General features: G+C 41.8%; 3 protein-coding genes across 9 annotated transcripts; 2 read left to right on the top strand and 1 right to left on the bottom strand.

The window, feature by feature from the left end:
* Window positions 1–125: 125 nt before the first annotated feature.
* On the top strand, window positions 126–4,067 carry LOC117757682 (potassium-transporting ATPase subunit beta-like). Its single transcript, XM_034579051.1, has 7 exons — window positions 126–436; window positions 1,390–1,518; window positions 1,611–1,724; window positions 2,069–2,274; window positions 2,388–2,450; window positions 3,200–3,292; window positions 3,584–4,067. The coding sequence occupies exons 1-7, from the start codon at window positions 325–327 to the stop codon at window positions 3,740–3,742; spliced, it is 876 nt and encodes a 291-aa protein (XP_034434942.1). The 5' UTR covers window positions 126–324; the 3' UTR covers window positions 3,743–4,067.
* Window positions 4,068–5,972: 1,905 nt separating this feature from the next.
* Window positions 5,973–16,373, bottom strand: tmco3 (transmembrane and coiled-coil domains 3). Of its 4 annotated transcripts, none has more exons than XM_034571358.1 (15): window positions 15,821–16,373; window positions 14,356–14,504; window positions 13,189–13,502; window positions 12,361–12,528; window positions 10,084–10,263; window positions 9,645–9,845; window positions 9,385–9,513; window positions 9,202–9,294; window positions 8,523–8,709; window positions 8,029–8,146; window positions 7,646–7,841; window positions 7,411–7,561; window positions 7,220–7,299; window positions 6,969–7,118; window positions 5,973–6,602 (listed from the first exon to the last, which is right to left on the bottom strand). In XM_034571358.1, exons 3-15 carry the CDS (start codon window positions 13,444–13,446, stop codon window positions 6,489–6,491), a joined length of 2,025 nt encoding a protein of 674 aa, XP_034427249.1. In that variant the 5' UTR covers window positions 13,447–13,502; window positions 14,356–14,504; window positions 15,821–16,373; the 3' UTR covers window positions 5,973–6,488. The 4 variants fall into 4 exon arrangements, with proteins under 4 accessions (XP_034427249.1, XP_034427229.1, XP_034427218.1 ...); XM_034571338.1 differs by having other exon boundaries at window positions 14,353–14,504; window positions 15,713–15,852; XM_034571327.1 differs by having other exon boundaries at window positions 15,713–15,852.
* dcun1d2b (DCN1, defective in cullin neddylation 1, domain containing 2b) lies at window positions 15,949–21,268 on the top strand. 4 transcript variants are annotated; one of them, XM_034571424.1, is made up of 7 exons: window positions 15,949–16,104; window positions 18,016–18,232; window positions 18,326–18,494; window positions 18,790–18,920; window positions 19,034–19,116; window positions 19,439–19,535; window positions 20,554–21,268. In XM_034571424.1, the coding sequence occupies exons 2-7, from the start codon at window positions 18,058–18,060 to the stop codon at window positions 20,631–20,633; spliced, it is 735 nt and encodes a 244-aa protein (XP_034427315.1). In that variant the 5' UTR covers window positions 15,949–16,104; window positions 18,016–18,057; the 3' UTR covers window positions 20,634–21,268. The 4 variants fall into 4 exon arrangements, with proteins under 4 accessions (XP_034427315.1, XP_034427307.1, XP_034427290.1 ...); XM_034571416.1 differs by lacking the exon at window positions 15,949–16,104 and adding an exon at window positions 16,299–16,440; XM_034571399.1 differs by lacking the exon at window positions 15,949–16,104 and adding an exon at window positions 16,813–16,899.
* The last annotated feature ends 1,400 nt before the right edge of the window (window positions 21,269–22,668 follow it).

The raw sequence follows: 22,668 nt of genomic DNA, 5'->3' as shown, positions 1-22,668 counted from the left end.
AAGGAAGTTCACCAGTTTCTACGTTGACCCACCTCAACTTCACTACCCACTTTTATCAAGGCCTTATAAATAGTGAATAAGAGATAAGACATGCATCACACTCTGGAGCGACATCCAGGGAGTCACTTTTAGCTTTTACTGTGGTAGAGAATGAGACAGGGGACAAGACGGACAGCACACACCTGAAGGGGCCTCACAGTCTTTGGGGAGGGAGGAGAAAACAATTATTACTGTTCGAAGGAAGGAAGAAGAGAAGTAAAGGGTAGAGTTGAATAAAGGAAAGAAAAGGTCTGCCGTGGATCCTGGTCAGCACAGCGCGTCATCATGGCCACCTTGAAGGAGAAGAGGACCTGTGGGCAGCGATGTGAAGACTTTGGCCGTTTTGTCTGGAACTCAGACAATGGGACATTTATGGGGAGGACACCAGTGAAATGGGGTAGGAATGAAATACTTCACCAGTACTTTTAATGAACAACTCTTTAAGACACAAGTTGAATCGATAGAAGAGACAGTGTCAAATGTTATAATGCTCATCTGGAACACCTGAAATTGAACTTCACCTTATCTAGTTTTCCTAAAAAGTGTAAATATTTGGTCAAAAACCCTAAAGTGATTAATTCGCTCTAAACTTCAACTTATATCAAGTGGATATTACATCTGAGTCACATGTCACCGTGGCCAATATGCACAGGAACAATGATTACTGCCATTTATTGTCAGTGGACGAATAAGCAATAATTCTAAATCAATATGTTTCATTACAAGTGAGAGCACTGCTTTCAAAATGTAAACGTAGTAAAAGTAAAATGTACTTTAAATATTAGAAGTACTCTCTACAGGGGGATGGCTCCTGTCAGTATGATATTATAGTGAATATTATTTCTAAGCAGAAATGTAAACTTGGAGTCGGTCGATGTGGAGGGATTTTGAAATACTTTATATATTGTCGGGTCCTTTAGGCCAGTTGACTCCAGTCTGAAAATCTAAAATCAATTCCTGAAACAGAATAACACATTTTCAAGTATATTTATAGCAACATAAATGTGATATATCTGAAAGACAAACACTGGCGTGAGCTCAGTCACGCTGGATGAACTTGAATGTGTGTGACTTTTTCTGTCCTTTCAAAAATCACCAGAGCGACATGTATGTTTGCAGCATGTGGACGGGGAGAGATAAGGCTGGTGTCGTGAGATAAGCTTTGTTTATTTTTTGTTTGATCTCACAGATTAAATTCCCCTCACGTTGACAGAGGACACCTTGACCTCTGGAAATAACGACACAAGCCTTTATGATCACACTAAAATTGTTGTTTTCTCTTTAACTGCCTTGCTACTGTAATTAAAGGAATGATTTATTTCCCCCTGTGTCTTTCTCTCTCCTTCACAGTGTACATCAGCTTGTATTACTTGGCGTTCTACGTGGTGATGACGGGCCTTTTTTGTTTGGCCATCTATGTGCTCATGTACACCTTGGATCCGTACGCGCCTGACTACCAAGACCGGCTAAAATCGCCAGGTAAAACAACAACAACAACAACAACAAGGAGGCATGACAACAATAAACTCGAGCTCAGAGCTTCTGAACCATCTCTCTGTTTACTTGCTCAGGGGTGATGGTGTGGCCGGACACTTATGGAGAGGAGAAAGTTGAAATCAACTACAACACATCAGACAAGTGCAGCTGGATGAAGATGACCAACATCCTTAATAAGTTCCTGGAGCGTGAGTATTTATTTACTGGACAATTATTTAATATCTAATGTGTCAGAACTTTCTTTTGTTTGTATTTGGATCTGCACCAAATGCGCACACTCACAAATATCAGTCTCCTGACCATGCCTGATTTTTTCTTCAAGATCCATGAATTTAAAATGTTGAAAAATGCCCTTTCTTGCAATGTTAAAGAAAGTCAAAATAAAAACTTGTTATGGGCTCTTCCCTGACCAACACCACATCCTTCCAACAACATTTGCTTGAATCCATCCTGTAGTTTTTGCGTAATCTTGATAACTAACAGACAGATGGCAAACGAACACACTGTAAATCGTTCTCTCTCTTTCCTTCAGCCTATAATGACACTGCACAACACGAATGTTACAACCATAACTGCACCAAGGGAAAGTACTACATCCAGAACACCTTCTCTGCCCCTGACCACACAAAGTGGGCATGTTCCTTCACCAAAAGCATGCTGGGACCCTGCTCAGGACACGAGGACCCGACCTTTGGCTACAACTGCAGCATGCCGTGTGTCGTGATTAAGATGAACAGGGTACATTTTATTAATAACAAACATCCCTCTGAGCTCTGTCGGGAAACGGTAAAACCTGGACATTAAAAAAAACTAAAAGACTAAAAAGTACTTCTTCTGTTTCTTCTCTGCAGATCATCAACTTTTTGCCAACTAATGAAACTGAGCCTCCCCCATATGTCAACTGTACGATACTGGTGAGCAACATCTGCTTGTGCTGAATGTAACAGCATGTGTTAAAGAAAATGAGTCTGAAATATTGTATTTTATTTGAATGGGTAAGTCAGTGATTTACAATATTGGAAGGTTTGCAAGAGTCCCCTTAAATCCTATTAAATCAAGCTGCACCAAATTTCACATATTGATAGATATCAGTTCCCTAAATATCCCTAATTGTTTTAATCAGGGTCCATAACGTATTCCATGGGAGAACAGTGAAAATGTCAAAAAACAAATGCTCCATCTCATAATGTTTAACAAAGAGAAAGAAATTCCTGGAATTGTCCCATTATCCAGATCCGCAAAACAAAATTATGTGGGTTCTTCCGTGACCCATATCTCATTCTTTGACCAAGTTTTGTGGAAATCCATCCTCTAGTTTTTGCCTAATTTTACTTACAAACGAACAAAGCAACAAGCAAATGGACAGGAAGGAATACAACCTCCGGAATGGAGGTAATGATGCAGAGGAGACAGAGATATGACTGGGAGCTGACTTTTATGCAGGTCAATCTCCAAAACACTGGATTCTTCTTCCCATAGTGGAATTTTTCATTAGAACCCCTCTGTGCCCAGTAAACATCAACCCTGTCCTTTAAGCCAATTATAAATGAGTTGTCTCCAATAAGCATTACACATGACACAGCAGTTGTTGCAGGAGGAGAAAGTAAACTATGTTTAAATGAGCGCTTCTTTGAATATACATATTTTTTGTCCATTTATATAGGAAGGACATGACAATGTGGACAAAATGGAGTATTTCCCTGAAGGGGGGATTATGGATCGCTCCTACTTTCCTTATTATGGAAAACAGGCACAGGTAAGCATGAATCCCCGACTCGATGTGCGCATGTCCAAACACAACTCTATAGTGGAGACGAGGTTGGGAAAAAGTGGGCAACTACTGCAGCAGCCCCAGCCTCCATTTTTTAAATAGTGTTCCCCATTGTTATATAATCATTTTGAGTAATTTTGTGTTTATATTCCACTTGATACAAATGTTAACATGTCGCATATTCTTGAATAAATACATTTAACAAACATGAGAAATAATGATATGAAAACAACACTAATCAGCCGTCTGCCCTGCCTCCTTCCCCCTTTTCCTCAGCCTATGTATGTCAACCCGTTGGTGGCCGTTCGTTTCCACCTGGTCGGAGAGAGGTCGGCCAAGATCCAGTGCAGAGTGGTCTCCCACCAGATCAGCTACCAAAACTACCACGACCCCTACGAGGGAAAAGTCGACTTTTCCCTGAAAGCAGTGAAATGAGAAACAGAAGAGAAAATACTCAGATATCTCATAATCGTGTCGCCTGTCAGCATGACAGACCGAGAAGGTGTCCACACATCAACAACCTTCAAACTACTTATCCTAAACTTAACCCAACACTGCAGCCACACTTTAATCTCTGTGCTGTGTGGTGCTTTTATTTTCAGGTAATTTCTCATGTGTGATTCATGAACTTCTTTGTATACTGACTTTTAGATTTTGCCACGTATTAAACAGTAACATCTATAAACCTAAAGGATATGTGAGGAAAACTCAAGTGGAGTCATTATGACTAGATTCTTGAGGTTAATTGGGATTTTTTTTGAAGTGCTAAATGGGTCCTTAGACATATCTAAACGAAATAATAACATTTCTAAATAAAAATGTATTCCTACTTCAGTTTGGTCTCATCAGTAAGTGTTTTACCAGCAGCTCAAGCTTTAGGCAAAACTCTCACTTCAGAAAGATGAAGCTGTGGCTCTAAAAATCTACTTAAGCACAGCGTGTAGTGTATTTGTATTTGTATCCTCACTAATAGGATGATGGGGGTGATAAGGTTTCTCATAAATCTGCTGACTGCAGTGTGAAGGTTATCAGCTTACAAAGTTCAGACGTACACACACACACACACACAGTCATGTCTTCATGACTTCAGAGGACATACGTAACATTGACTTACATTACGTTGAGGCTACTACTTGCCTAACCCTAACCTTAAAACATGTCTTAACCTTACGAGAGTAATGATTTACATTATGGGGACTTGCTTTTGTCCCCACAACATAAGCAATATCTGGGCCAGAAACAGTGGAGCAGAGAAGTGAACAAAAATAAGAGCTTATTGGATAATTACACAAGGGATGAGAAAGAGAAATAAATACAATTCTTTTATAAACTTCTGATTTTATTTTCTATTATAAAATTCTGGTCAATCATCTTTGGTGCTCATCCCCTTAATGCAAGTCAAAGAAACCATGACAGATACTGGCCAAGCCCAACAAATCAGGAGCCTCTCAGACGATTAACATGAGCAAGTTCTGTTTCAGTGACGGGGCCCACAGAAGTCAGTTACTTATAATCACAGCTTAAACTCATTATCTTTTTTAAATGTGCCAATGACTTCCAACATTTGTCCTTTAGCAAGTCCATCTGAGGCCCATGAAAGAAAAGAAATACACAAAAGAAAAAATTGCTAATAAGGCTAATAAGAGGAGGCTGAGCCATAGCAGCACGGCCTCAGCTCGCCATGTCAGTCGTCCATGCTGAGTTCTGTAGATCGGTAGATGTTAATCATGAAATTAGCTCTCCAGCTACACAAATAATTATAATTTCCCCAAAGAAATTACTACATGTAAAGAACAGAACAGAGTAGTAAATATTTTGTTCCTATTTTTTAATAAATAAATGACTTCATTTCAATAATTTAAAAAATACATGAACATTTTGATTGCAACATGTCTTTGTGCCCAGGAGCGTTAATCCAGCGCACACACACGTGAACTCAAATACCCTCAATGTAAATCTAATGCAGGAAAATATCAGAAAACATTCAATTATAACATGTGGTAGTGTTACAGACATTAACATTGCACATTATGAATTGTAAGACAAGGACATGTACAGTGTGAGATGCAGCACAGCGGAGCTCTCTCACAGTGAGATGACGCCCCCTACAGTCTTTCCTCTGCTCCTGCAGAGGAGTGATGAGCTAGCTCATTCGTTTTGACATTCAGTGGTAACCAGTGCAGGATGTCTCCTTAAACGCAAATGAATAAATTCACATGACATTTAAATCATTTTGTGAGGTACTGCCTAAATTCAGATTACTTGATTAACATTCATTCCTTTAATACTGATGCGACAGGTACCATGATTTTCAACGAGACATTAGAGATATGTAAAAAGAGTTACTGCAGATTTTAGGTATCACACCTGGATGGACAGACATAGAATCAGGATTAAACAACATGTATCCTCTATTAAATACAGCAGAGAGAAGGTGTGCACTTCAATCAGAATCTGCCATTCATAATAAGCTCAATTTGAATAACGTCAGCTGTAATGTCAACTAAAGGAAAGATGGAGGACGTCTTAAATCATCCTATCAAGGAAATGTAGCAACACATAAAAAGAAAAACACCATATAGAGTTGAAACCTCAGATTTGGTCCATGTGTTTGCTACAAGTGAAGAGATGCAAACGTGAGGTTCAAAGTGGAAACATGAATGAGGTGCACATTTTTAAGAGAAAGTGCATTAAAAGCATCAGAACTGGAGGGATATCCAGTTCTTTGTGCTTCTCTACTAAACATGTAAATCAGCTGTGCTTCCCAATCAGGAGTTTTCTATGCCACAGATTCTGTCCAGGCTTCAGGGTTGTTGACTGAAGAGTGAAGGGCTTCATTAATATAACCTAAAACTACATGTTATGGGTTTTACATAAGACCTTATACAATAATCTCATCGCTATTGTACCTAGTGTACATGCTTGAAGAGGATGTCCTTCATAACAATGCCAGAATGGAGCTGATGAAGATCCTCGCCCTGCATGAAGAGGGTTGATTCTGCTGAATCGAGAAAGAGAAACATTTGGTCCAACAGTCTGCGTCATATCCGTGTGTGCATTAACATGAGAGAGTTCCTGAATGGACAAATAAGACTTGACTTCTGCTCCTCGTGACGCTGCTGCCGGCTGAGTAACAGTCAGTGCACACAGAGGCCGCTGGGGCCCTGAGGTCGCTCTCTGTTCATGGGACTGTTTTGTGCTCGACCCGGGGAACCCATCTGTGTGTGGTTACTCTCCACAGCACCGGAGCCAGCAGCAAACTGAGAGTGGTGACACTGAGAATCAGCAGGTACACCTGAGCGGAGGGAGACACATTAAAACACAGGAAAACTGCAACCTATACATGACACCACCCCCTCCCATTGATCCTCTCATCAAAGTTACGCAGGTCCTCTCTACGGAGGCCACCATGTTTTTTACAGTAGCCCAGACTGGACAAACTAAACACCTTTTGAGTTTTAATGACTGAAGGCTACCACAAGTTCTCTTCCATGTTTGGAAGGGGAGGGTGAGTTGAGGGGTGTTCAGCTGCAACATGAAACTTCACCACTATATGTCACTAAATTCTACACACTGAACCTTTAAAATTCAAATAGTTACATATAAATGTGCACTGGGAGAAAATAACTTTCAAAACTTTAAAAAAAAAGTCATAACTGACCTCTCTGGAGATGATGCCAGCTCGACGTGCACGGCTGCTCAGGACGAAGGAGAATTCGCTGACCTGCGCGAGTCCGGCTGAGACGATCCATCGAATGTGTCGAGAGCCCGGAGGTAGGATCACTGAGAGCACCAGCACAGCCATGAAAAACTGGAAGGACATGAGGGGTAAAGGAGAAACGGGAAGGAGTGAGAGTGCGTCATGGTGCACTCTGGGAAATGAAAGGAGCAAAAGCGACAAACAAGTGGTACCTTCATAATGACGAGAGTGAATGTAAGCACCAGCAGGATGGTGAGCTCATACAGCACGAATGTCGGGAACACGTGGAGACCTGCAGCGTCACAAAAACACACACAGTGAGCCAATTTCACTGTAAATGCTGCAAAAGTCTAACACGCTAATAAAAGTAAGATCAGTCATAGATGGTCATGTTGGTTCTGACCAATAGAGGCAAAGAAGATGATAACGAGGAAATCCCTGATTGGCTCGATGCATCCCGTGACCTCTGTGGTGACCATGTGACCCTGTGTGGACAGCAAAGCTCCAGCCAGGAAACAGCCCAGCTCCATAGAAATGTCAAGATACTCTGTTACCTAGGGAACCCGTGAGGAGGAGAGAAAAACTAAAATCAGACGTTTGTAAAAAGGAATTCAGGACATCTGAAGAAAAGATCATACCGTCAGCATGAAAAAGACAAACGCTGCCATCCCAAGCACCAGGATCTCCTTGTTGCCTTTGCTCTCAGCGTGCAGTTTCTTGTAATAAGGACCAATCACAAATTTCTTGAGAAGCAAACACAGCAGCAGCACGGCAGCCAGGGACACCAGGACCTGGAGCAGGAGGTACAGCACGCGGAGGCTTTCAAACAGGAGGCTGTGGTGCAGAGCAGAAGTAACAATGGGTTTACAAAGCTGTGTGTGTGTCCGTGCATGTGTGTGTGTCCGTGCGTGTGTGTGTGTCCGTGTCCGTGTCCGTGTGTGTGTGTGTGTGTGTGTGCGTGCGTGCGAGCGTGCGATTAGAGGGGAGATGACACAAGCAAGAGCAAAAAAAGCTAACTGACCTGTCCATGTCTCCACTCTGTGCCTGGATCAGAGTCGGCATGACAGCGATGAAGAGGCCGAGCTGAACATCCTGCATCACCAACATCCCAAGAAGAACACTGCTGTAGTCCGAGTCACCTGTCTCACACACACACACACACACACACACACACACACACACACACACACACACACACACACACACACACACACACACACACACACACACACACACACACACACACACACACACACACACACACACACACACACACGGTCATTCTTGGGGACAATATATAGACTTAACATATCATTTCCAACCCTTAAAGCTCATTTATGCTCAATGTTAGATATGCAAATGAGCCAAATGAGGTTGAGCCAAGTGAGGTAAGTCAATTTTCTTACCACAGGAAGCAGTTCACTGTTTACCTTTACGTAATTTAAGGTTATCCACTAGACTTTAAATGCTTTCATTTCAATTAAAACTGTTTGATTCATAGTGTCTGTTGATTACCTTCTTTGTCCACTCTGCTCCCTCCTGCGAGGAAGCGGGACACGAGTGGAGTGCTGGACAGGGACAGACAGGTGGAGATGAAGACCGTCTGTGTGGGTCGAATATTCAAGACTTGTCCCCACAACAAACCAGCCCCCACCATCAGCAGACTCAGGTAGCACGACCCCTGAACTGACGTCTTCCATACCTACACGCACACACACACACACACAGTTGAAAATCTGAAAATCCACTTTATGGAAGTAATTTACTAAAAGCAGGTATATATACTTAAAAGTATGAAAACTCAAACAGAATAAAAAAGGTCATAAACCAAAACATTCAGGGCCATTTAAGTATTTTGATGAGAAGGTTTTTTTTCCTCCACTTTATTAGTTAACGATTTCCATATCTACCACTTTACAAGGAAAGTAACTTTGCAAAGTATGAAGAAAGAGAAGCAGGAGATACTGAAGAAAGAAATAGAAGTCGACATGTATCAAATTAAAATACAAGTCAAATACCAAACAGGCAACCTACTTAAACCACAAAATGTTGAGGGTGAAATTCAAAATCTAATTCAATGAGAACAAGACCCCCAGAATAAAAGAGACAGAAAAACAACATTTCTTTGCATTTTCCTATCTCTTTAAAAACATTTGGTGTCTATTTAAATAACTTGTAAATCCCTTTTGTTTACCTTTCGAAGGCGCTCAGGTGAGAACTCCAGTCCCACCACAAAGAGAGTGAAGAACACACCCAGCTCCCCAAGAGTCTCCACCTGCACCATCGACTGGAACAGAGAGTGAGACAATGACATCATCAACTAACCCAAGAGTAACTTTAGACTGGTCTCATATTCAGACACTCCAGTCACACACACCTTGATGCTGTTGAGGCCAGAAGGACCCAGCAGGACCCCACAGATGACGTATCCAAACATTGGAGGCAGACCGACTAAAGAGCAAATCCAGCCGCAAGGTAAGGACAACATCACCACTGTCATCAAGTCCTGCACAAACACATAGCAACAAAAAGGTTTAATAGTATTAAAGAGGTAGAATCTGTCTTGCTCTAACCATTATTAAATAATAAATCACAAGTTTCCTCACCTATAGCCTGGATGGAATAGGAGTAACTGACCTTGATGAAGTGGTGGTCAACTCTCGGCATCGTGGAGTCTCGTGGTTTAGTCAGAACGTACTGATTGTTCTGCGAGTCGATGAGCATGCTCAGTCCCAGGTCATCCTCCACTTCCTTATGCCTGGACTTGTTTTTCCTCTTCCCTCCGTTCTCCTCATCTTCCTCCACTCTCAGCACTGCCTCTACGTTCACTCCTTTCATCTAGACACAAAAACCAGAGTAAGAAAGGACACAATCGGATGCTTTGTTGATAACATGTGTGTTGAACTGCCAGCTGAATAGTTCTTACACTTGAACTTGGACAAACACTACTTTTATTGTGGGATATATAAAAGCTGTGACCAACTCTGTATCCTTTTTGTGCTGATTCTAGCATCCTGACTATTTATTTTCCAGGCGTAATCTTGTTTGATGACTGTGAAAGGTTTTGCTTCCTGACCAGTTTGTTGTTGTCAAAGGCGTGCTCCTCGATCTCCTCCTCCAGTCGGTCTGCTGCCTTCCGGACATCCTCCAGGATTTCATCTAGCATGGACAGAGTCTTGTTCTGGGCCAAAGCGCTCTTAACAGCCTCCTGCTGGTGCTTCTCTGCGGCCACCAGCTCCACGTACTCCTGCTCCTCCTGAAGGGTGAGAAGGGAACAAGCTGACATTTAGCTGACAAACCAAGGAAACACAAACTGAATACACACATAGGACATACACTACCGTTCAAAAGTTTGGGGTCACTTAGAAATTTTCTTCTTTTTCAAAGAAAAGCACTGTTTTTCTCAATGAAGATAACATTAAATTAATCAGAAATACACTCTATACATTGTTAATGTGGTAAATGACTATTCTAGGTGGAAACGTCTGGTTTTTAATGAAATATCTACATAGGTGTATAGAGGCCCATTTCCAGCAACTATCACTCCAGTGTTCTAATGGTACATTGTGTTTGCTAATCGCCTTAGAAGACTAATGGATGATTAGAAAACCCTTGAAAACCCTTGTGCAATTATGTTAGCACAGCTGAAAACTGTTTTGCTGGTGAGAGAAGCTATAAAACTGGCCTTCCTTTGAGCTAGTTGAGTATCTGGAGCATCACATTTGTGGGTTCGATTATACTCTCAAAATGGCCAGAAAAAGAGAACTTTCATGTGAAACTCGCCAGTCTATTCTTGTTCTTAGAAATGAAGGCTATTCCATGCGAGAAATTGCGAAGAAACTGAAAATTTCCTACAACGGTGTGTACTACTCCCTTCAGAGAACAGCACAAACGGGCTCTAACCAGAGTAGAAAGAGAAGTGGGAGGCCCCGGTGCACAACTCAGCAAGAAGACAAGTATATTAGAGTCTCTAGTTTGAGAAATAGACGCCTCACAGTTCCTCAACTGGCACTTCTTTAAATGGTACCTGCAAAACGCCAGTGTCAACGTCTACAGGGAAGAGGCGACTCCGGGATGCTGGCCTTCTAGGCAGAGTGGCAAAGAAAAAGCCATATCTGAGACTGGCCAATAAAAAGAAAAGATTGATATGGGCAAAAGAACACAGACATTGGACAGAGGAAGATTGGAAAAAAGTGTTATGGACAGACGAATCAAAGTTTGAGGTGTTTGGATCACACAGAAGAACATTTGTGAGACGCAGAACAGGTGAAAAGATGCTGGAAGAGTGCCTGACGCCATCTGTCAAGCATGGTGGAGGTAATGTGATGGTCTGGGGCTGCTTTGGTGCTGGTAAAGTGGGAGATTTGTACAAGGTAAAAAGGGATTTTAAATAAGGAAGGCTATCACTCCATTTTGCAACGCCATGCCATACCCTGTGGACAGCGCTTGATTGGAGCCAATTTCCTCCTACAACAGGACAATGACCCAAAGCACACCTCCAAATTATGCAAGAACTATTTAAGGAAGAAGCAGGCAGCTGGTATGCTGTCTGTAATGGAGTGGCCAGCGCAGTCACCAGATCTCAACCCCATTGAGCTGTTGTGGGAGCAGCTTGACCGTATGGTATGCAAGAAGTGCCCATCAAGCCAATCCAACTTGTTGCAGGTGCTTCAGGAAGCGTGGGGTGAAATCTCTACAGATTACCTCAACAAATTAACAGCTAGAATGCCAAAGGTCTGCAATGCTGGAATTGCTGCAAATGGAGCATTCTTTGACGAAAGCAAAGTTTGAAGAACAAAATTAATATTTCAAATAAAAATCATTATTTCTAACCTTGTCAATGTCATGACTATATTTTCTATTCATTTTGCAACTCATTTGATAAATAAAAGTGTGAGTTTTCATGGAAAACACGAAATTGTCTGGGTGACCCCAAACTTTTGAACGGTAGTGTATAGCATACAATTATAGAGGATATTACTCTGCCCTTGATGCAGGGCTTAGGGATATAGTTTAAATTGGCATATATCAAAATATGACAAATGGATCCAAACATCACAGAAAATAACTAAAATCTAACTTTACTGACTCATTTTGATTATTTCATATGAATATATATATTCACACATATTTGATTTTACTTGCTCTCTCTGTTTTTTAACTAATATAAAGTCTCAGTAATATATAAAAAAATGTATTATCATTATTATTATGACGATATGAAAATATTTACAGGCATTTGACTGTTTTATATGAGAAAAAAACAAAACACTTAATTTACCCTGACCGAATACAGTATGTACCAGTCTCCTGACACAGTGCCCATGAAAACACTGGGGACCTCACCCCTCACCTTTATGGCCGCCTCCCTGAGGGCCTCCAGCCTCTGTCTGCTGCTCTCCTTCATGTTCACCACGTCCTTGTAGTCGCCCTGCAGCGCCCTCTGCAGGCTGTGCACCGCCTGGAACACCAGGTGCTCGCTCTCATTCAGCTCTTTCTGGAAAACCTCCAGAGTGTGAACCTGAATGCACATAGAGAGAAATACCAGTCAGTCAGCTGTAAAGTATGTGACGTGCTCTTTTACTGGAGCCTCTGTATACAGTCTTTATTTTGGAGCAGTTGATAAGAGCAGTTTAGTCATTTAAAATAGTTCCATGGAACACTTTAAAACAGTTTTTCTATAGCAATTTAAGAAGAAGCTAACTTGCCTTGCGTCCGCCCATTATCTAAACTGCAACTGAATTAATTAGTCAATTAATCAATTGACATCAAATGAATCAGCAACAATTCTGAACTCATTTATTTCACTAATTGACCAAAATGCTTGTTCCAGGTTCTCCAGTGTGAGAATTTACAGTTTTTTCTCTGTTTGAATATTTGTAAGTGTAAAATCTTTTGGTTTTAATTGAATTGAATAATCTCAAAAATAGATCACTGGTAATACATAGTGAAATTAAACATTATGTGACTCTAACCTCCTCTTTTTGAACCATCAGTATGAAATATGAACTTTTTGTGTCAACAACACAAACAAAGACACCACCCAGAGGAGCTGCCGACCTTATGTGTCACACATTATGTACTGCACCAGAGTGATGAACTATAAAAATAAATATACAGACACTAACTGATCTAAACAAAGGCCCTTTCCTGCATCTGGTCTTTATTCTCAGTCTGTTACCTGGAAGTGCCTCTCGGACTCCGACAGCGCCAGGTCTCTTCCAACAGCATTGGCAGCGGCAGCCAGCTTCTTGACAACCACATTCTTCTGACGCAGGAGACCCACCATGCGCTTGCAGTTGCTGGCCACCCAGCTGTGGCCCTGTTTGACCCCCTTGCTCCGGTAGAGGTGGATGGCATTCTTGGCCACCTGGTCCCTCTGCAGCACAACGGCTGCACTTGCCAGGCCAAGGCACAGCAGCCAATATACAACCTGCATCCAAACCTCTGCTGCTGCCTTCCCCAGAGTGTGGAGAGTGATCAAGAGGAAGAGACCTGGGGGGTGGATAAGACAGAGCGAGACAAATTACAGTCTGAAGGGCATAGTGCTTACAATAATCAACAGACATTTCTAGAACTTCATTAAGTAGAGCACATTCCTCCACCAAGCCCCAATAGTCCCCTTAAATTTAATCAAGCTGGACCAAGTTTCACACATTCATAGATATCAGTCCCCTGAACATGTCTGTTCTTTTTTTAAATCAAGATCCATTAAGTATTTTCTGACAAAACACCACCCCCTGATCCTGATCCAAAACAAAATTGAATAGGGTCTTGTACGACCAGTACCACATACTTCCACCAAGTTTCGTGGTAATTCATTAGGTAGTTTTTTTGTGTAATCTTGCTAACAAACAAAACCAACAATCAAGCTGACAGGGGTGAAAAAGTACAAATGTAGGGAACACAGTAAATTCCCTTCGTACCCTTTAAAGCACAGATAGTAACTTTTTCCTTTTCATGTTAGACAAAAGGCTTCATGTAGAAAATCTCTTTTATCTGGGCCACTTTGTGCTTTTGCTTTTGTGAGACATTTCCAGAGAGGCTTTAGTCTTTGGGCTGGGTGTGGTTACTGTTGAACAGCTTAAACAACAGCTGTGGACACACGCCTGTGGCCTGTGCTGTGAGTGGCTAACAGCACCTTGTAGAGCTGTGGTGGGGCCACTTCACTTGACTCTGCACGTCACGTGTCGAAATTCCTGTCGTACTCGATGCTCCATTTCTTCCCATGCTTGGAATTCAAAGGTCTAAAGAGCTGTGCCGATTAACGAAGCTGCTTCCTCATGCCATGTGTTTGGTTACACATGAATCTTTTGAGTACAACAAATATATGTAGTGAACTTATTACCAAGCTGGTCTGGACCTTTGTGAGCATGAGTCCCGCTGAGTGATGATGATGTTAACTTTCCAAACTCCTCCTCTGTCCGTCTCCCTGGACGGCAGCCACTCTGCTACTGTTGCTGGAAATCAATAGCACCTCTGTTTGGGATCTGGCTACTGAAAAGAGCAAGCACACACACACACACACACACACACACACACACAGACACACAGACACACAGACACATAGACACATAGAGAGAAATGATCTCAGTTCCTTCAATTTTAAAATGTTTTAAATTGTATAAAATCATATTTCAACCTATTAGATTCGAGGGCAGACACACTTACAAAATCTTTTCACCTTTAACAAAACTGCTGTACGAGCCCAAACATCTGCTCCAGTAAAAATACAAGTAAGAATACGAGATAATGAAAACACCCCATTAAAAGGTAAACATCCTGCATCCTGAGTTTACTCAAGTGGAACTTCAGGAAGTTACAACATGTGGTGTCACAGCTAATATTACACTATGTGTGTGTAAGATGTGCTTTAAATCATGTTAGTTTGTGGGTGGTGTTTCATTCACTGTTGGGTGATTTGATCAATTACAGTGTCACAATGCTGATCTTAAAACATCCTAAAACTTAATCTGAAAAGTAATTGTAGTTGTAGAAATGTGGTATAAAATGTAGAGCAGCAGTGATTAGCTGATTGGTAGATTAGTGGATTGAAGGAAAATCAATAGTCAATATTAGTCATTTATCAAGCATAAATACAGACCATTTGATTACTCTAGGATCTTATATGTGAGAATTTGGACAAGATAAGACATTTAATGACGTCACATTGGGCCTTGCATAGTGTAATACTGTGCATTCATAACTATTTTCTCAAGATTATCAAGAAAATTAGAGCTGTCACAGATTTTTGGATTAATCAATATTAATCAGCAGAAAGATGTTTTAATTGCTCGCTATTTTGATCATAGAATCTTAATCATTTAGACATGTTATTAAGTCAAGCACAAACATGTCAACAACATAAATATCACTGCACTTTGGACTGTCAAGGATGTAATTTCTATTTTCTGGTATTTTATAGACTAGATGGTTAATAATTTGTTTAAGTAATCAGCAGATTAATCTTTAATGACATAATTGTTGGTTGTTGTACTGGTCAAAAGTGTAATATTTGTCTGAAATATGGTGGAGTGCAAGTTTAAAATGCAAATAACAACAATCAAGTAAAACCGTCATGTAATGGGTTTTCTTCCACAAACCTTTGCATGCACACATTTGTATAAACATAAGCAGACCTTTCAAATTGAGAGTGCAATCAAAACACAAACACACACACACACACACACACACACCGGACATACCCGGAAATCACTCGCGATCTCAATCACAGATCCCTGATTTCCCTCCACGGATCGAAAATCAATGTCTGACAGATGAGTAAAAGTTCCCGAGGAGGAGGCTGGAGCTACCTGAAAGATCCGCGCTGTGTCCCGGCTCCTCGCTCCGCTCCAGGACTGAGGAAGAGGCAGAAAGAAAGAGAAGAAGAAGAGGAGAACAATCATGTCGCTGTGCCTCGGTGACTCCCCTCCTCCTCCTCCTCTGCCACATAACTGCTGCTGAAGTCGATGCAGGCGTTCACCGGTTCACTCCGGTGACTCAACTCCCGTGTTTACTCCGGGTACCAGCGCTAGCAGCAGCAGCAGCAGCAGGGGCAGCAGCAGCAGCGGGGGAGGCTAACGACACCAGCGCCCAGGTGAGCAAACACTTCTCCCGGGGGGGACTACGACTGTGTCACCGCTGAAACGAGCGTCCCGGAGCTCAGCCCGTGTGTTGTGAAGGCGAAGCGAAGTTAGTGGTGGTTTCGCTCCGGGCTGTCACACACTCTGACATTATAACACAACCCAGCAGCTGCTAGCATAACTTCGGGAGCTAACGTTAGCACGGAGGGCACCCAGCTCCTCACAGAGTCGCGTCACCACCACCATCATCATCATCATCATCATCATCATCATCACAAACCCTGGTTTCTTCATGGGATCCGTGCATGTAATTTAGATCCGTGCACAGATGACTTCCTAATGTTTATCAGGTTTGATATTGGGAGTTGTAGTTTTCAGGTGTCGGGTGTGTGGGGAGTTAATGGCAGCTGTCATCGGGTTCATTTGACTGGAACACGTCCGATCACTTGTTACACATCAGGTGGTTTATTTTTTTTAACACAACATCGTTGTTTAAACTAGTTTAACAGAGTTTACTGGGTCAAACTTACATAAAATCTGTGCTAGTTATACTCGAGCTTTTTAATCATATTTATCCTCCAATCACAGGTGGGCTGATCACTATTAAATTAAGCATTTTGCCGAAAGTGTTTACTACAAATGCAGAAAGCTAAAGTTAGATCTTTAACACTGGGCCCGTGAGCTCGCAGCGTCGCACAACTACATTTCCCATGAGCACCGGCGCCGCAACAGTAGCGCATTTCATTTCGCGCATGCGCACCGGCGGTAATTGGATATCAACTTGGGCAAAAACAGCGGGTGATAAAATGGTAGGTGATCTTTAATAAAACAATCACACACCGGCTCTGTGGCCCCGTTAAAACTGGTGTGAACAGCAGCGGGGGGCCGCCACGCAACGTCACGGGGGGGGGACACGCCGGACGCGCGGGATCCGAGTGTCCTCAGCCCAGTGTCGCAGTGTCAGGGCTGATGTGTTGTCGGTGCTGTGGAGGGGCAGAGATGTGGAAGGTCAGTTGTTGGTATTTTGAGAGAGCAGCACGTACCTTTCCCTTTATGGTAGCTGGAGCCCCGGGGTCAGAGAGAGAGAGAGAGAGAGGGAGGGAGGGAGAGGGGCTGCAGGATCACACGTCCCCCTCCGCCCCCTCACTCCTCATAGGGAAACTGGGTCGCCAAGCACTGGCCTGTCACCGGTCACCGCTGTCCGATCCCCGGGTGGATCAGATCCACTGCATCTGCGAAAACACGTGCAAACCCTCCCGATCAGCGTCCGGATCACATGAACCGCGACGAGGTGTCAGGGTTTCCCTCGATGCACTTCCACTAATCCACACGCTGTTGCGGTCAGAATGAGTCTTACTTCTTCATTCACAACTCCAGCCGTCATGACACGTGTTACACAACATCCAGCTATTATTAGTGTGTATTTCTGCGGAGCGAGTTTGCAGTCAGTCAGGAGAGTTAAATTAAAATCTCTCCCTCTCTTATTCAAATGCATCAGGAAGTTGAGGCTGTTTGTGTGAATATTGATGTGCAGCCTCAGCTCCACGTGCACATCTCTGCACCCCGTGTTTTCATATTACTTGTCCTCGGGACCCTTGACCTGATGGGGCCCCATTGTCATCTGTGATAAACCATCCCTTTTTATGGTACTTTTATTTATGTGCAAATTGTTTACTAATATGCTCCACTTAAGCACAAAAAAGTTGACGTCTATGTCAAAATCTGACAGTACTTTAAATAACGTTGCAGTTCATATTGTGCTTTTATGATGACTTAAACAAATGATCAAACCCAATGCAGATAATATTCCAGTGCAGGAACTTTGATAGGTTTAGAGTTTGTGTTAGTGTCTCCTTAATAGGAGCCCACAGCTTTGTCCTATAACATGTTACTCCAACCCCCGTATTTACCGTCTTCCTTTACAGCACAAGTTGAAGTCATCGCAGAAGGACAAGGTTCGGCAGTTCATGTCTTTCACACAGGCTGGGGAGAGGACAGCCGTGTACTGCCTGACGCAGAATGACTGGAAACTAGAAGTCGCCACAGACAACTACTTCCAAAACCCAGACCTCTACTACAAAGAATCCATGAAAACCTTGGTGGACCGCAAGAGGCTGGAGCAGCTCTACAACCGATACAAAGGCAAGTGTTTAAGATCCTAACGTTAACGTCGGACAGTTTTGCTTTGTCGCGTCTGTTGCACTTGTGCATTGTTTTGCCCTCTCTTCCTTTCAGACCCCCAGGATGAGAATAAGATAGGCATCGATGGGATCCAGCAGTTCTGCGACGACCTGATCCTGGACCCAGCTAGCATGAGTATACTTGTGGTGGCGTGGAAGTTCAGGGCGGCCACGCAGTGCGAGTTCAGCAGGAAAGAGTTTGTGGACGGCATGTCGGATTTAGGGTGAGCAACACGGATACTGAAACCTACAATAATTAGGGATGCTACTGCATTCTTTATATAGCAGTAGTTAAGAAAAACACATTAATGACAGTGTTTATTAAGGAGTGTTACTGTGCTGTTTGTTTCTACGAGTAAAATATATTGGATCTTAAACTGAATTTGTTAGATATGAACTTAAATGGTCACAAACCTCAGATTTCATTGGCTCATTTCATGTGTACACATCTCTCATTCTCCCTATGAGAAGATTTTAGTTTTTTTTATCGTCTGCTTGTCCTCATTGTCCCCCCCCCAGCTGTGACAGTCCTGAAAAACTCAAGTCGATCCTTCCCAGACTGGAGCAGGAGCTGAAAGACACAGCAAAGTTCAAAGACTTCTACCAGTTTACCTTCAGTTTTGCCAAGAACCCCGGCCAGAAAGGTTTAGGTAAAACTGTTTGATAGATTTTTCCACCCACAAATATCCTGCTGTTTTCAAAAGTTCACCTGTGTCTTAATCTAAATGACAACATATCTAATCTGAAGAACTTTCTACCGTAGACCTGGAGATGGCTGTGGCTTATTGGAATCTAGTTCTCACAGATCGCTTTAAGTTCTTGGATCTCTGGAACCGGTTCCTGATGGTGAGTGTTGTCACATATGCAATGAGGTTTAGTTTTTTTACTCTTTTATAGTTATTTAAATTGTGTGTCTCTTAGTTAGCATGTTATTTGAAGTTTATGACTAGATTCATACAGTTCTATTTAGACATATGTTACTTCCACCTCATTTACAACACATAAAGGATCAGAAGTTTTAGAAAAAACTCAACATGCAGACAACCCCAGCTCCAAAATGACCAACATCAGTCTGGCGATGTCAACAACAATATTAAAGTTATTATAATTTTCACAAAGTTAATATGTATTATAATGTTAGACTTGCCTGTTACTGTGCTGCATTCAGGAGCATCACAAGCGGTCGATACCCAAGGACACATGGAACCTCCTCCTGGACTTTGGCAATATGATTGCAGACGACATGTCAAACTATGACGAGGAAGGTGAGTTTATTAAAGACTGTTGAAGTGATATTAAATTCACTCGGCTGGATTTACTTTGTTTCACATATGTCTGAGCAAATTCCCAAGTGGATGTGATCAAATCAAATGTTCTGTAGTAAAATACCTCACTCAGTCTGTCATGACGAAACAGTAACATACTTCTGTATTAACATAAAAGAATACAATTTCCACTGGGGAAACACAAGACCACTAAACTGTCATGTTATCGTCCACCTGATCAATCATTCAAAGATGATACAGTAAAAGACAGTGCTCTTTGTAGTCAAGAAATACATTTTGAGTTTAAAGGGTTACATTTAGTTTTTATTTAATATAATATCAATATTGTTAGAGTATCAGGCCTCTACCAAGAAAATTAAAGGTGACTAGATTACATAACTTTATTTAAATAAAGATAATAACACTTATGATTTAATTTATATACTTTTAACTTGTTTTTCATGTTCGTTGAACGTCTGACATCTTTGTGTCCCCTCCACTTCTGAAACCAAACTCAGAACCACAGAGGATCAACTTCAGGCCTGCAGGGGCACTGGCATGTGTACACTGCTTTGATAAATGCAGTCCTGCAGGAATTACTCTAAAACCTGAAAACAAGCTAGAAGTCGATGTTTTTTTTAAATACATCAGTGAATACCCTGCTCGTTAAATCATTGCACCAAACTCACAAACCAATGAACCCACTGGTCTGTCTTTGCAGCCTTGTTTTGTTTATACTCACACTTTTCCAAACTATTACTTACTTTGTAAACGGATGTACCTTTGCGAAAGAAATACGTGCAGCATCCTAAATTACATTCGATTTTTAATGTTTACGATTGTGTTTAGGTTCATTTGTGAAGACTATTGAACGAAACACAATTTTTTGTTTGAGATTTTCTTCCTGAAACAATCTTGCTGGCTTATTGTGGAGGCAAACAAGCTAATAACCCCAGCATCCTGTAAAGTCATTGTATTAGATTGCATCTAGAATTAATATCCTGTCTCCTCTCCTCAGGGGCATGGCCTGTCCTCATAGATGACTTTGTGGAGTTTGCTCGGCCGATCGTGACGGGGATTAAACGCAACTTGACATAATGTTTGTCCCGGCTTCATGCAGCGGATGGAGTTTGTGTTTCTTCCAGTTTTTCTTTTTCTTTGACTGAGAATTTTTATACAAATGAGCCAAAAAGACACTTAAACTTCTCAATAAGCTCGTCCGCGGCTTGTTGTTAAGATTGTTCTTCCAAACTGCAGATGATGCCTTGGGTGAGGAGTGACCTGGAAAGGAGGGAAATCAACATGAGATGAATGCTGACAAGGACAGACTATATTTGCAATATGCATATAATGGGTACCCAAAAACTCGACACTCGAGGGTAAATCACAGATGGGTGCGGCTTTGAACTGCTGCTGTGGACATGGCTCACTTACCTCCACCCTCGGCACAGGGAGGAGTGGCAGTCAAAGTGAGCGTCCAGCACATGCAGAGGATTCAGTTGAAGATGCAGAAGCAGGACGTGGCTTCTCACCTTGTAAATTTCGAATGGAACGGTGTGTTTTAAATCTGCATGTTTTTGTCGGCTCGTGTGAAGCTGTGCCGTGAACGCTAAGGAGGGAGAAAGTAATCTACATTATTTTTACGGAGATTGTGAATGTGTAGACCTCTATCAATCACATTGCGAGTAGAGAAAGAGAGTGTGTGTGTGTGTGTGTGTGTGTGTGTGTGTGTGTGTGTGTGTGTGTGTGTGTGTGTGTGTGTGTGTGTGTGTGTGTGTGTGTGTGTGTGTGTGTGTGTGTGTGTGTGTGTGTGTGTGTGTGTGTGTGTGTGTGTGTGTTTGGGGCAGGGAGTTAAACATATTGCCTCTTTTACAATACATTGCGAAATATTTTGATTTGTTTTAATTAATATAAAGAGTTACAGTGATGGTGAAAAGGTTCAGAAACACGTTTTGTACTCAGACGGAGGATTGGATGGAGCAGCATGCTTTTTGAGCTCAGCACCAGCAGAATCGCTCTTGTTACAGTTGTAACACACCGTTCTCACTGAAATAAGAATAGAAGAACAAAAGTCTGAGAAAACAGGTAATGACGTTTATAATCTTTTGAACATGAAAAGCATTTAGATTTAGATCCTCATTTTTTAACAATGCTGTTACATTACATTTGTTAGTGTTGGTTTCCTTTAGTTTTGCAGTTTGTAAACTGCTGTACACAAACATAAACTGACTGGCACATTGACTGTTTTATTATATTACTACAAACCAGGTAATAATGACTTGCCAACTCTGCAAACTGCACTGATTTACACTTTTTCTGTTGTTTTAGGATTTTTGTTTTTAGTGAGTTTACATGACAGTAGGTTTCATTTACACTTTAGACTTTTTAAAATCAAAATCCACATCCAAGATAAGTTTATTTTATTGGCTTGTTTACACAGTTTAAGGTTTTAGTCTTTATTAGCACTTGTAGGGCAGAAGTGGTATGTTAAAGCTCAGTAGAGCTACTGCAGAGACGAACGGAGTTTATAAAGCTGGACAGGGCATCTCCACTTCCACCCTCTGTATAATCAGAATAGTCAGAATATCCAGGATGCAAACGCGGCCATCTTGTTGGAGCCAGTCTGCGCTCTAGGGATCGTGGTTTAGAGCTGTCAATCATGGCATTTCACCCCATTTTGATATGACTTTAACTTTTGTAGTTTGGTCCATATCCCATCCACTCACATGGAGAAAGCTGGGTTTATGACCTATACTGCAGTCAGCCACCAGGAGGTGATCGAGACACGTTGGCTTCACTTTTGGCAGCAGTCATTCATCCATCTTTTTAAAATATATATATATATATATATATATATATATATATATGATAAAAAACATGCCACTTTAAGAACACTGCTTGTTCTGCCATCTATGGGCGGCTGTGCATTATCATATTTCTCTGCGTTATAGCTAGATGGGGTCACATGATTTGACCTCTGAACCTTAGCGCTTAGTGCAGCAATGCTTCTCCTCCCATTTCAGTGTCATTATAAACACTAATCAACTCTGTATGTTAATTCCATCCACTCTCCGAGATACAGAGTGTTACAGAAGGTAAAGAGCTCAGGTACCAGTCGGCTCGCAGCAGGCGG

This window comes from Hippoglossus hippoglossus, chromosome 3, assembly GCF_009819705.1.
Source record: "Hippoglossus hippoglossus isolate fHipHip1 chromosome 3, fHipHip1.pri, whole genome shotgun sequence".
In the NCBI taxonomy this organism is placed as follows: Eukaryota; Metazoa; Chordata; class Actinopteri; order Pleuronectiformes; family Pleuronectidae; genus Hippoglossus; species Hippoglossus hippoglossus.
Note: the sequence above shows the minus strand (reverse complement) of the source record. Positions and strands in the feature narration are given on the sequence as shown.